At 39.7% G+C, this 13,150-nt stretch overlaps 1 protein-coding gene across 3 annotated transcripts in view; it reads right to left on the reverse strand.

The window, feature by feature from the left end:
* MAP3K7CL (MAP3K7 C-terminal like) overlaps nt 1–13,150 on the reverse strand; it is a 38,146-nt gene that overhangs the window by 23,775 nt on the left and 1,221 nt on the right. For all 3 annotated transcript variants that reach the window (XM_015076824.3, XM_015076825.3, XM_053220647.1), the window contains one exon: nt 11,870–11,978. In XM_015076824.3, the coding sequence (XP_014932310.1) occupies nt 11,870–11,978 (109 nt within the window). The remainder of the gene's footprint in view (nt 1–11,869; nt 11,979–13,150) is intronic.

Consider the following 13,150-nt stretch of genomic DNA (forward strand, 5'->3'; position numbering starts at 1 on the left):
CGAGCTATCAGCACAGAGCCCGACGGGGGGCTTGAACTCATGAACTGTGAGATCATGACCTGAGGTGATATCAAGAGTCAGACGCTTAACGGACTGAGCCACCCAGGTGTCCCAAAATGTGATGTTCTGTTTGAACAAGAGCAAGTGATATGGGCCATACCCAATGCAGAAACAAGTCTTCTCTCCCTACTCTCTGATAACATAGCCCAGAGCAAAATGAAGCTCCTGGCTTCCAGGCATTACAGTTCTTTGAAGGCATCAAAGAGAATTACCAGAAAGATAATTCAAACAAGGACAGTATTTGCCTCTGCCAAACACCTCAAGGGTCACAGCAGTTAACAGCCTCTGGTATATTTTAGTCAAGCGTAGTATAATAATACTCCCATTTAACACTATTCAGCTTCCCAGAGGAAGTAGAAACGGAGAAATGCTCCCAAGACCCTTGCTGCAGCCTAGAGGATTGAATCAAGAGGACACCCAATCCTCAGGCCCTTTTGAGTACTCTCTTCCTACTCAGAATGACTTCTGACAAATACTGTGGCTTTTTAAATACACCCCTTCATCTGAAAAGCATTGGACAAAAGACAGAAATATTCACTTGTTGCTATGGATCCTTTACAGGTAGCCTTCATTATAAAACCTATAGTTTCTAAAATTGATTTTGGTCTAAGGTTCACTTAAATTTACTTCAGTAAAATATCAGTAACCCAGACCCAGACATCTTGATTATGTCAGTGCATTGAGTTCAAGGCCAGGGCAATTTGGCATAGGTCAATGGGAACATATTATACTTTGGCATCTAATAATCATAGATGAACAGGCACTCGTTAGAAGGAGAAACCACTTCTATAAAGTACCAGAATAGACAGTGCCTTCTAGAATTCCAAAAGACAGCCAGGAATGGAGCTCAAGGCTTCTTGGGATTTAATCCACCTTCCTCCATGTGAAGTCACACTCCTTCCTGCTCAATCATAAAAAAGAAGAAAGCTATTCAATTGCTTTACTATGGTCAAGTAAATAGCAAATAGTGGTCTGACCCAGAATTAATAAAGTGTATTATAGAAATCTATGTCATTATCTATAGTTAAACCATGGCGCTTCTATGTAACCATGCTGATAATTTTGCAGATAACGTTTCCGACTGGATTTCTTGAGTTTGAAAACAAAGTCTAATTAATTGGCATAGAAACATGTAATGGACGTTGTAACGATGAGCAGAATAAAAGTAAGACTTTTGTTAAACAACGGGTTCAAGTTGGATTAATTCAAGCAGGAAATGGCAACGGAAATAAGAAAACCAAAGACAGATGTAAGGAGACAACCAAGTCTGAAAGTCGGTCCTGTATTCCACTGCCTGATGCCATCTGGTTTAGCTAGCACCCTTGCAGCCAGAAATTTCAGGGCTTGTGAAGCTGCTTGCATAGCTGCCCTGAGTTGATGCGTGGTGTGTTTACTTTCAAACAGTGGCTGCCTTCTTTGACTGGTTTTAAAAATAGGCAAATATTCTAAAAGCAGAATGATGAATCACAGGATTGGGCCAAAAGGAAAGAAGGAAAATGACTCAGGCAGACTAGTAGCACAGCTGTTCCACAAACATTTGGCCAAATCGTTGTAAAACATTTTGACAGTGATATTGGATCGGAGTTCCTGAGAGCAGTTAAGTTTGTTTTGACGATTCCAGAAGAACAAAGTAGACGGTGCAATAGGTATGCAAGAGACCCTCTCTCTGGCAAGTTTGGCTTGTGTTTTTGTTTTGTTTTTTTTAAAAAGGAAAGCAGTTTATTAGCCATGCTTATAATGGGACAAAATCAAAATGCAAGTATACTTTTATTAAAATATATTTGTTTACCAAATAGTGATTGAATGCTTGTTATGGGCGGGGCAGCAACTAAGGCTGTATGCTAAATTGGCAAATCATTTTATCATAATCTTTAACGTGTTATTTAAAAAAATAACTCATTTTCAAAATGCCACAGTGGGCTTAATGGACGAAGTAAAATGTATCCTAAGGAATTTTGAAAGAATAAAATATAAGGGAAGGAATCTAAAGGGATTTTTTTTTGATAAGCAGATGTTCACTGCCTGTTTTGCAAACACAATGAGACTAAGTCAATGGAACTTAAGATAGAACTTTCTTACTGGTATTCCAACCATTATGACATGCCATAGTACATTTTATTATGGGCTCGCCTCAGCATCTATCGAACAGCTGTTGAGTTGCCTTTGAGGTTATTCTGTTTCAGATTTCCTTAAGTTGTCCGCTCTGTGTTTCTCCATGAATAAGATACATGGGACCAAGTGGGACTGTAAGTCCAAATTCTCACTGTTATTTAGCAATGAGAGGCCATGGGGTCAGAGTTTTTGGAGAATGGGGCTAAGCTGTCATGTGCTCCAGGACTCGGGGTAGAGCAAAGGATAAGGGCCCCAACAAAAGAAAGGAGTCTCCTAAGATTAAGGGGTGACTCACAGCCTGGGGCTCTTCTCTATACTACTCTGCTTTTCTTCACTTTCTGGTCCATGGGCTCCCAGACTTTTGTACTTCATGCAACAGTGAAATGTTCCTCAAAACATTTGGAATCGCGCCTTAGAGTGTCCACCTTTTTATTCGGCGAGTGAAGATGAGTCAAAATAACTACCTATCATTAGCTTCTCTTTATGACAGAGAGAACATGTTAGTCCCCAAATCTGAAGACAAAAATGATCGTAGAAGAGTGTCCATTATATTGGATAAATTTAGCTTTAGAGACAAAAGCAAACACACACCAAAACACTTCATGCCATGTCCTTATTTCTTTTGTTTTACATCAGAGAAGTGAAAACTTCGTCAAACCAGACCAGGTTTACAAAGCAGCATTTGAGAACCACTGTTCCAGGCAAAATCTTGACTGGACTTTGGAATCAGTTACCTCCCCCCCCTCCCCCCCACTGTGCTCTCCATCCTGGGCATAATTGGAGGCAGATCCTTGGTAGGAAGAGTCTAGATTTCCACACAGAGGAGACCTCGGGACAGAGATAAGCCACCCTCAGAGGACACTTCCAAGCCCCACTCTGCTCCCCAACCAGAAACCCAAGAGTCAGCCTTGTCCAGAATCCATTCCATCTGACTGCATTCTCTGCAGTCAGAGCCGGCTCCATGGGCATGTGTCTGTGCAGACACACAGAGCCCTTCCCTCTGGTGGACCCTGCTCCTGGTTTAATGTTCTATCCATAATACTTGAAATTCTTAATCATTTTTGAACAAGTAGCCCTGCACTTTTTGCACTATGTCTCTGCAAATTGTGTAGCTATCCTGCCCGTGAGTGTCCTGGAGATTATCCTTCAGGAACAAATGCACACTTAAGAGGCAAATGAGTTTGGGCAATGGGTACATGTGCCAAGGCTCATGCAAAAATTTTCCTGGAACCATTTGCCTGGGAAGGCTCCTAACCACCAAAGGCAAAGAGGGTCAATACAAGCCTCTGTAGGGCTCAAGTCAGCCACCTTTTGATATGAACAACCCACAAAATCTCTTTGAGACGTAGTTTCTTCTCTGTAAAATGGGCATGATATTCCCTGCCTCAAAAACTTGTTATTAGTAAAGGAATGCACATGTCAATTCATTTAGCCTGAAGCCTGACACCTAGGAAATAATCAGTAATGATAATAAATGCTTAATAAAACTGGGTTCACTTTCTCCGTTCCTTTCACCATAAACCCAACCAAAGGGGTAATGGGGGACAAGGCACCTGTATGTGAATATGTGCATATGTGTATGATGGTGGGCATTGAAGGTATTGTTCCTCATCTGAATAATACAGACAGTAGGCAGAGTGAGAATCATTGCTTCTGATTACTTAGTTATCCCCATGCCAGTTAAGAGAGATTTCCCTAGTGCAGCCACAACCTCATGTCTCATGGGTTTTCCTTCTTCATTTAACTCAGAATTTAAGAAATGTTTCTCTTTTACTTCCCCATCAAAGCAAACACTTTCTATATGAAATATCAGTAAAAAAAAATTAGGCATGAAAGTTCTTTAAGTACTTTCATTTTAAATCTAAATCGAGATTCGTATTTTATTTTTAGAAATAAGTGATATAAGGCTGCCAACTTGCATTACTAATGTATCAAAAAACTTTTTTTAAAAAAGCCTGTATACCTTGGTTCTTGTTAGAGAACCACATTATTTTGAGACATCTCAAAAGCTTTTTGAAATTTTGCTTCCTGCTTGTTAAACATTAGAGATGTGAGGGGCGCCTGGGTGGCTCAGTCAGTTGGGCATCCGACTTTGGCTCAGGTCATGATCTCGTGGCCCATGAGTTCGAGCCCCGTGTTGGGCTCTGTGCTGACAGCTCAGAGCCTGGAGCCTGTTTCAGATTCTGTGTCTCCCTCTCTCTTTGAAACTTCCCCTATTCGTGCTCTGTCTCTCTCTGTCTCAAAAATGAATACACATTAAAAAAAAACATTAGATATGTGAAAATTTAATACACATTAGATTTTTCAGGACCCATAAAATTAAAAGTACAGATATGGATATGGATGCAGGCAGTGATTTGGTATGATATCTAGCAGATTGCCAATGCTTTATAATTAATAGTAATCGTCATATCGTCTCAACCAGTACCTGTAATAATGAGGCAAACAAGATCACACATCAAATAGCCTGAATGATATTTCCCCACACAGAGAGATCTGATTCAGCTTAAAGACAGGTTTTATGTTTCTTAGAAACATTCATCTAGCCACTATTATTGTAGCTCTTATCAATTTATTCTTTTATAAGAATATTTTTACTTATTTAGCTTATAAGAAACATTTGCTTCAAAAAGAATATGTTGGAAGTATATTCAGCACACCACCAAATAAAACTTAACTCAACTTTTCTTCTTTCCCACTCTATAAAAGCAAATCAGAACTAACCTTTCTCCATCATTTCCTATGACTACTGAGGAAGTTCTTTGCTTTCAGAAACAATCATGCTTGTCTCTCATTACATGGACCCTGCCTCCAAATGGGTAATAAAGGAAAAACAGCCCCAAGGGCCTATCTTTGAATCCCTTCCTACTGTTTATTAACTGCTTGATTTGAGGCAAGTTACTTAGCCTCCCTTTGCCAATCAATGGTCCACATCTGTAAAATGGGTCGAATAGCATCTCCCCACAGAGTTGTTGCCAGTCTAAATTGATAAGATGATACAAGTAGAAGCATCTACCTACTCAATAAACACTGACTTCCCTTCTGGCTTTTGTGGCCTCAAGGGACAGATACCAACCAGTAAATCCAACTGTATCTCAAAGAACCTTCATCGGATATCAGAATAACAAACTCAAAATGATTACAGATACTGTATTGTTGACTTTATAGTATTTGATGATTAAGTTTCTACTGTGGTTCTCAGCTCTGTGCTTTGTAAAAGATGTAAATACAGGAGACCCCCACTGCCACCAACCTATGAGGGATTTTCAACTGCTCGTTGTCGCGGCGTGTGGAGGCAGCTTTGGAGGTCGGGTCAAAGTCGGGAACGGTGACTTGAAAGAGCTCAAAAAGTCTCTCCCAGCCACTATTTCCCCAAAGGCCATCCTCACCTCATTGGCTGGCAAAACTCCAGGGGGATTCCATGCCCTTATTTCTTTTGTTTCACATCAAGACAAGTGAAAACTTCATCAAAGCCAGACCAGGTCTGCAAAGCGGCATTTGAGAAACACTGTTCCAGGCAACATCTTGACTGGACTTTGGAATCAATTACCTCCCCCTCCCACTGTGCTGTCCATGCTGGGCATAACTGGAGGCAAATCCTTGACTTCCTACCGACTCCCCTGTGGAGATGACAAAACAACGACAACAACAAGAACAACAGCAACACCGTGAGAGAGATTGTTTTTAAAAAGTTAACATCAATATTCATTTAATGCTTAGTGTGAATGAGGTTTTCCCAAGTCTTTCCATTGAACAAGGACTGAGAGCAGGGAGCAAAGAGAATACGGGAAACATTAGGGCCCGGAGGAGGGAGAGGGAAATACTACCCAAAGGTATCACATATAGAAAAAGTTGAAGGAAAGCAACAATGACAACAGACACTTCCCTGCCTCACAATTTTGCTGAGAACCAATTGTGCACATGCACACGAGACAGTCACACGGTTAAATTAGATGCATTGGAGCTATTTCAGCAGCTCCATACAAACACCCTGATATGCGAGAATAGTGTTACTTAAAAGAGACACCAACAGGATGGGCCTTGTGCTTTTTCAACTAAATGTCATCTGATTAATTTATATCCAGATAGGAAAAATTCTGATACCTTGAAAGAATTATTTAGTTTTTATTTTTTTTTAATTTTTTTTTTTTGAGAGAGGGAGAGAGACAAAGAGACAGACTGTGAGCAGGGGAAGGAGAGAGAGAGAGGGAGACACAGAATCTGAAGCAGGTTCCACGCTCTGTTGTTGTCAGCACAGAGCCTGACATGCGGCTCAAACTCACAGACCGCTGGAACCCATGACCTCAGCCAAAGTCGGATGCTTTAACCAACTGAGCCACCCAGGTGCCTCGCTTGAAAGAATTTTTTAAAAACAAAATGTTGAAAGCTACCATCTTGGGCTGATACTAGTCTCCTTGACGCTTTCTAAATAAAAAATAACGACAACAACAAAAAGAACCCCAAAGTCAAGGTCTAAATCCATGCTTGAGTGTACCAGATTTCATAGCTTGACTGAAATAAAGAAAACTCTCAAGTAATGAGCATGAAATCCTCATGTCAGTCCAACCCTAAATTCTCTCCAATTGGAGAAGGGCCAGTGACTCTCTAATAACCCAAGAGATGGGATTCATGTTTCTCTTCTGCATATTTTCTATTGGGAAAACTAACTCCATGAATGTCCCAATTTAGAAAGTTAACTCTTTGGAATTCCCAGTTGGGAAGTAATGTCAATCAGATCATTAGTTTATTAAAGACACTCACTGATGCCTCCAAGATTATGGTTAGCTAAGTGTTAATCAACAAAGGGTTCTGATGATAAGCTAGAAGAGGTGATTGCATTTTAAAGGGCTTTTGTTCCCCTAAAAACTTGCTTCCTTTATTTAAGTTCCTGGAGGTCCAGGGTCTATTTGGATTGTTGTGCCTCATTCTGCTATCAATAAACAATGATAAACTCCCCATCTACCAGGGCCAGTCTGTCACCAAGTCCTTTTTTTTTTTTTAAAGCAATTGTAGAATTTCTTGGAATTAAGCTTTACCAGTATCCTGTCCTTTAGCAATTTCTTGCTACATAGCATAAGACTGGTTTAAGCAAGATCATGCACACTTTGTTAGAGATAGAAAAATTTACATTTATAACCTTTTCTTCCTTTCCAATCAAGTACTGGATGCAACTTATCCAAAAGGAGATGGATTAATAAATTGCTTCTAGCCCACCAAGGGCAATGGAGTATTGTTTAAAGGATATCAGTGTCAAAGAGACCTTGGTTTGAGTCCCGGCTCCACCATTTTCTTTTTTTTTTTTTAATTTTCTAATTTTATTTAAATCCAGGTTAATTAACATACAGTGTAATAATGATTTCAGGAGTAGAATTTAGTGATTCATCACTTACATATAACACCCAGTGCTCATCCCAACAAGTGCCTTCTTTAATGCCCATCACCCATGTAGCCCATTCCCCACCCAACACCCTTCCAGCAGCCCTCAGGTTGTTCTCTGTATCTAAGAGTCTTTTATGGTTTGCCTCCCTCTCTCACCAAGTCCTTTCAACTCTTCCTTCATAGTGTTCTCTGAATTCAGTCATCTCATTCTGGTATCTGATCCAGGTACCCAGTCTCTGTACCATTATAAAAAGCTTCATCCATTTTTTCATCTCTACATATTCCAGACTATGCCACCAATGGAACATTTACCATTTTTACCCTATCACTCCCTTGCTCAAGAACTTTTGACACTTGATTGTTTCTGATCAAATGCAAACTGTGTTGTTGAACTTTCAGGATTATATTGTTAACTTTAATCTATGGCTATGTAAACAGATATTCAATGTAAGGCTCAAAGCAGGGTTCATTTAAATGGTATGCTACTCTCCCTCCATTCAGACTTCTGCTCCAGTTGACAAGAATTTTACTATTCCTTGAATATATCATGCTCTTCCTGACTCTTAGGTTTTGCTCAGCTTTTCTGTTTGGCAGGAAAAAGAAGAATTGCTAAAAGTTGTGTTGCCCCCATTTTTTTATACCTGATACCCAGAAATGCTACACTGCTTTTCAATACCCTACCCATCTTCAAGACCTGGCAGACTATCACATCTCCCAAGAAGCTGTTCTCATCTGCTCTTGGTGACACGGATTTTTCCCCAAATCTCTTTGCCTTATGAAACCCATAGGAAGGATCATGCAACACTCCTCTTTTGCACATCTCATCCACCTTTGGAAGGTTGCTGGAAGCACAGAAACTAAGTTCAGCTCATTGATAAAAGGAGAGGCAGGGATACCCACAATCCACCAATTGGATAACTAGTCCCTAAATAATCTCAGGTCATTTATGCTATAAACCCTACCTTGACATTTAGTAGATGTGGGAGATATAGGTGGGACATAAAATTGCTTAAGTGGTTTATATTTTCCTTAATACTCCAGAATCAATTATCATAGATACAAGGACCAGTTGAGTACATAATTTGTATCAAGCACTATGCTAAATGTTTTACCTATATAGTGTTATTTAATTCTTACAATAAATGTGTGAATTATCACTATATACCCCTTGTGGGAAACTGAAGTTCAGCAAAATTGAGTGACTTCACCAAGATCAAAGAAATAGTGATGGAGACGGGTCTAGAAACCACATCTTCCTGACTCCAAAGCCTATGTCCTTAACCTGTACACCAAGGCATCTCAGAAAAATGCAAAATATACAAAAACATGCAAGAAGTTTAATATAACTTAATATAACTGTATTAGGCACCCAGGAATGAATAAATTAATATTAACAGGCAAAGATATCTCTTTTCTCATGGACTCTGCATACCCCTCAGCAATAAATCCATGAATATGGAGATGCTTCCCAAAATTCCACCTTAGCTCCCCCATTTACAATGGAAGTCTAGGATGTTTTCCTTTATTTCCCCCTAAATGTGTGGTCTAGAATGCACTGGAATTCAAAAGGCATGCACAGTGTGTGTGACGGCAAGTGTTACTCACTGTGACACTCCACATGCTCCTTCTTCAAGAATTCAGAGGGAGTGTCTCCAAATATCTGCAAAGCATCTTTCTGTACACTCACAAGTTCATGTGCATGCAAAAATACAGATTCCTGGGCCTCCATCTGTACCTACTGCATAAATGCGAATATACAGGACTAGGGCCTGGGAACATGTATTTTTGATGAGGGCTCTCAGATGATTATTCTGAGAAAAGCTGAGAAACACAGAAACCCATTCCTGCCCTGGATTCTCTAGTTGGATGCCTTTTTAGAGATACGAGGACACATAGATCATAAGGGGAAAAAAATTTTAATTTTAGCAATTTCTTTATAAATCTTCCTAAGCATCTTTTTGTGGCACTACTGGAAATAAATGACAACCCCTTTTTGAAGCTACCATCTCAAAAAAAAAAAAACCATGAATTTCAAAAGTGGGCATTCCTGGGACATTTGAAAGACTGGAACAGATCAATCTAAATTGACTGATACAAAACATGCAAGAGCTCCCAGTCAGGGGCCAATAAAGGATGGTGGCAAATTAATTACAAGCTGTATGTCTTGTACTTCAAGGAAGAGTCTATTCACGTGGCCCAAATATCAAGATCCACCTCTCCATGGCTCTTTTCTGTACATAAATTAAATTCTGTTAAAATAAAGATGAGGAAATGGTACATTTATTTGTCTCGTCCAAAATTATGATACAATAATATTGCTTGGACTAAACAAGTTTATACGCTAAAACTTTCTTTGTAAGGCTGTTGACTATAATAAGACTTGTTCTGGGACACAGTCACAGGGAAGAAAATTATACTTCTTTCTCCCTGGATTTGGGGGCTTACACGTACCTGTCTTGAGAGCTAGCCACTCAAGCATGAACTATTCCTCAAAATCTTGCACTTATGAAATGCATAAAAGCAGGAGGGACTTTTCTTTTCCTTTTCAGAGAAGTGATACAAAATAGAGTTCAGATTCATAAATCTAGAGACCTGAGTTTAAATCAGAACTCTGTTACCTACTAACAGTGTGGTCTCTGGACCTCAAGTTCTCTTTCTGTAAATTGGCAATTCTAATGCCTACATTGCATGGTTATTTTTTTTTAAGATTTATTTATTTATTTGAGGAATAAATAAATAAATAAATCTCTATACCAAAAGTGGGGCTCGAACTCATAACCCCCAGATCCAGAGTCTTGTGCTCTACTGATTCAGCCAGCCAGCCACCCCTATGTTGCATGGTTATTTTATATTTTTTTAATGTTTTTATTTATTTTTGAAGGAGAGAGAGAGAGACAGAGCATCAGCAGGGGAGGAGCAGAGAGAGGGAGACACAGAATTCAAAGCAGGCCCCAGGCTCTAAGCTGTCAGCACAGAGCCCGATGCAGGGCTCAAACTCACAAACTGTGAGATCACGACCTGAGCCGAAGTCGGACACTCAACCGACTGAGCCACCCAAGCGCCCCTGTTGCATGGTTATTTTAAAGATTCGAAATAATACATGTGAATGCCTAATACAAAAGAGGAATGCAATTAATGTTAACTATCATTTCTTTGTTGGGATAGAGTGGTTTGCCTAGTGGGAGAATTTCCCTTTACCCCTGCGCTTGAAGGCAACCCCTGAGTGGAGATATAGGACAACAGCAGACCATGGGAAGAGGGTCGAAAGAACACATGATGAAGAGTCAAGGCTTCACTTCTCCTTACTCTGGAACATATCCTCCACGGGGAGCTGCACAGTCCAGGAAAATGGAGCCACATGTCCTACCACCATAATTACCTGATATAGTAACTGGCTGTGTAATGTCAGACTTCAGAGAGCCCAGATCCTTACTTTGCATTCTTTTAGGGATAAACTTGGTCGTTTCCAATTATTACGTTTTAAAATACTACTCCTACAGTGGCACTGTAGGAAGAAGAATAGATGATTGACTGATTGATTGATTGATTGATTGATTGATTAACAGAATCAGCCCTCAAAAGACCCAAGGTATAAATGCTAATGTTGTTTGAGCACATGATTACGTGATTTTAACAGATGACAGACTGAGAGAGAAGGCTTACGCCAGTGAAAGAGATCCAAGCATTCCCTTCCTCACGTCTGTGACCTCACACCACCTGAGGTCTCCATGATAGGTGGTGTAATTCAGTATGTGTGTTAAGAGGCCACTGAGGGGAGCCATGACAAAGGGCTCTAAGTATGGCAGCCTCACCACAGACCTTACTGTTTCGAGAGGGTCTGTCTCACCTGTCCCATTCATCCCTCTGGCTGAAATCTGTGGATTCAGCCGGAAGTGGGGGAGCACCAGTGGGAAACCAGCATTTGGAACTTGGGCTCCAGGAAATGCTGCTGGAACCAGGACAGTGATATTTTTATATTACCTAACCAACTGCCAGCACTTCTATAAATGTTTCCTCACACAGTTTCAACAATGACATACGTTGGAATCGTTAGAAGTGGTTATAGCTCCATGTATTTGATAATAAAAGAAAGTGGGGAAAGTAAAAAGGAAGAAGGAATGTGCTAAAACAACCAGAGGATTGGAAATGGGGGAAGCATCACCAGAGGCATTTCTGGAGGCCACACTCGAACAAGACATGATGAAAAATCACACGCCCCATCATTAGGTCATGCCAGGCATGCATGTTTAAACACCCTTTGTGGAACAGGAAAAGATGATGGTTAAGAGGTGACCCTTTCCCTGGGGGCAGAGCGTACCTGAGGCATTATCGAGGCTGAAGGCGATCCGTACTGGCTTATCTGCAGGTACCCTGGCTGTGCTGATCATGTGGGCACCTGAGCCTTGGCCTTCCCCTGGGTCTTCCAGCTGTAAGGACAAAAGAGAGCCATTGTCATTTACCCAAGTCATTCTTCAAATATTCAGAGGACCTTGGAAAGTTAGTAAGCATTACTGTCTTATTTTGAAGATACTCCTAGTCCCTAGCTTTCCTCCCCTGCATGGAAAGTATTCACCTGTCCCATGTAAAATTCTTTTTCTGGCTTATAGAAGAATTGTTTTGGAAATACACACCTAGAATAAAATATACAAGATAGAGCAAAATCTCCACCCACCTCACTTTTTTAGTATCCCTTCACACTGACCGGTCCAACCCTAGCCCTTCAAGGTCTGATATAATGTTTTATTTTGATTGAGGGGGATGAAGAAGTCCTAAGAGGGCATCAGACAGCCTCATATTAGATTAGCTTTTCACACTCAAATGCCTAAATTGGACCTGAATTATTGAGTGGTAAAGAATGAGTATCACAGAACCATTTCAAGAACACCAAGACTATTTTTAAATATCTTACAGTTATATTATGAATATTATGGGCTTTGAATATCTAATTAACTACATGTAAATATATGAAACACTTCTCAGATTGTACATCTTAACAACGTATGATACAAGCAAAAGGCAGAACTTAAAAACATTCTATTGATGTACGTGTTAAATTATCATTTAATTAATAAAGATAGAATGAATGGGAAAACATCCTACAGATGAGTTAGGATGGGTGAAAATACATGAATATTTCCTTGTTACAATAATAGAACTTAGCACAAATACATTTTAACCAAGATATTTGATAATTTTTGTTCAATGGGACTAAGGAAAAGATATTGTAATACATATATCTTCATTATTTGAATACATATGTGCAACTTTTCTATTTTTAATCATGCTTCCCTAAACTCTCTGCTTTCCTTGTCATGTAAGCAGTACATGAGTACCGAGTGATATTTTAAGGAAAAAACTGAGTGATATTTTAAGGAAAACGTCTCTAAAAATGGCAAAATATAAATCATCTCTTCTGCCATCCTGAGCGAGCTTCTGGGAAATGTTTACCAGGACATTTTCTCATAGCAAGGTTTCTGACTCTTTCCCATAACTTTTCTATATCTAAAAATAGTGTCTAGGACAGTGAATTTTGTTTTTACGCTTATTTATAGAGCAGACACGAATGCATATGTATATTTATATACGCACACACGTATAT

The sequence above is a fragment of the Acinonyx jubatus genome, chromosome C2 (genome assembly GCF_027475565.1).
Source record: "Acinonyx jubatus isolate Ajub_Pintada_27869175 chromosome C2, VMU_Ajub_asm_v1.0, whole genome shotgun sequence".
In the NCBI taxonomy this organism is placed as follows: Eukaryota; Metazoa; Chordata; class Mammalia; order Carnivora; family Felidae; genus Acinonyx; species Acinonyx jubatus.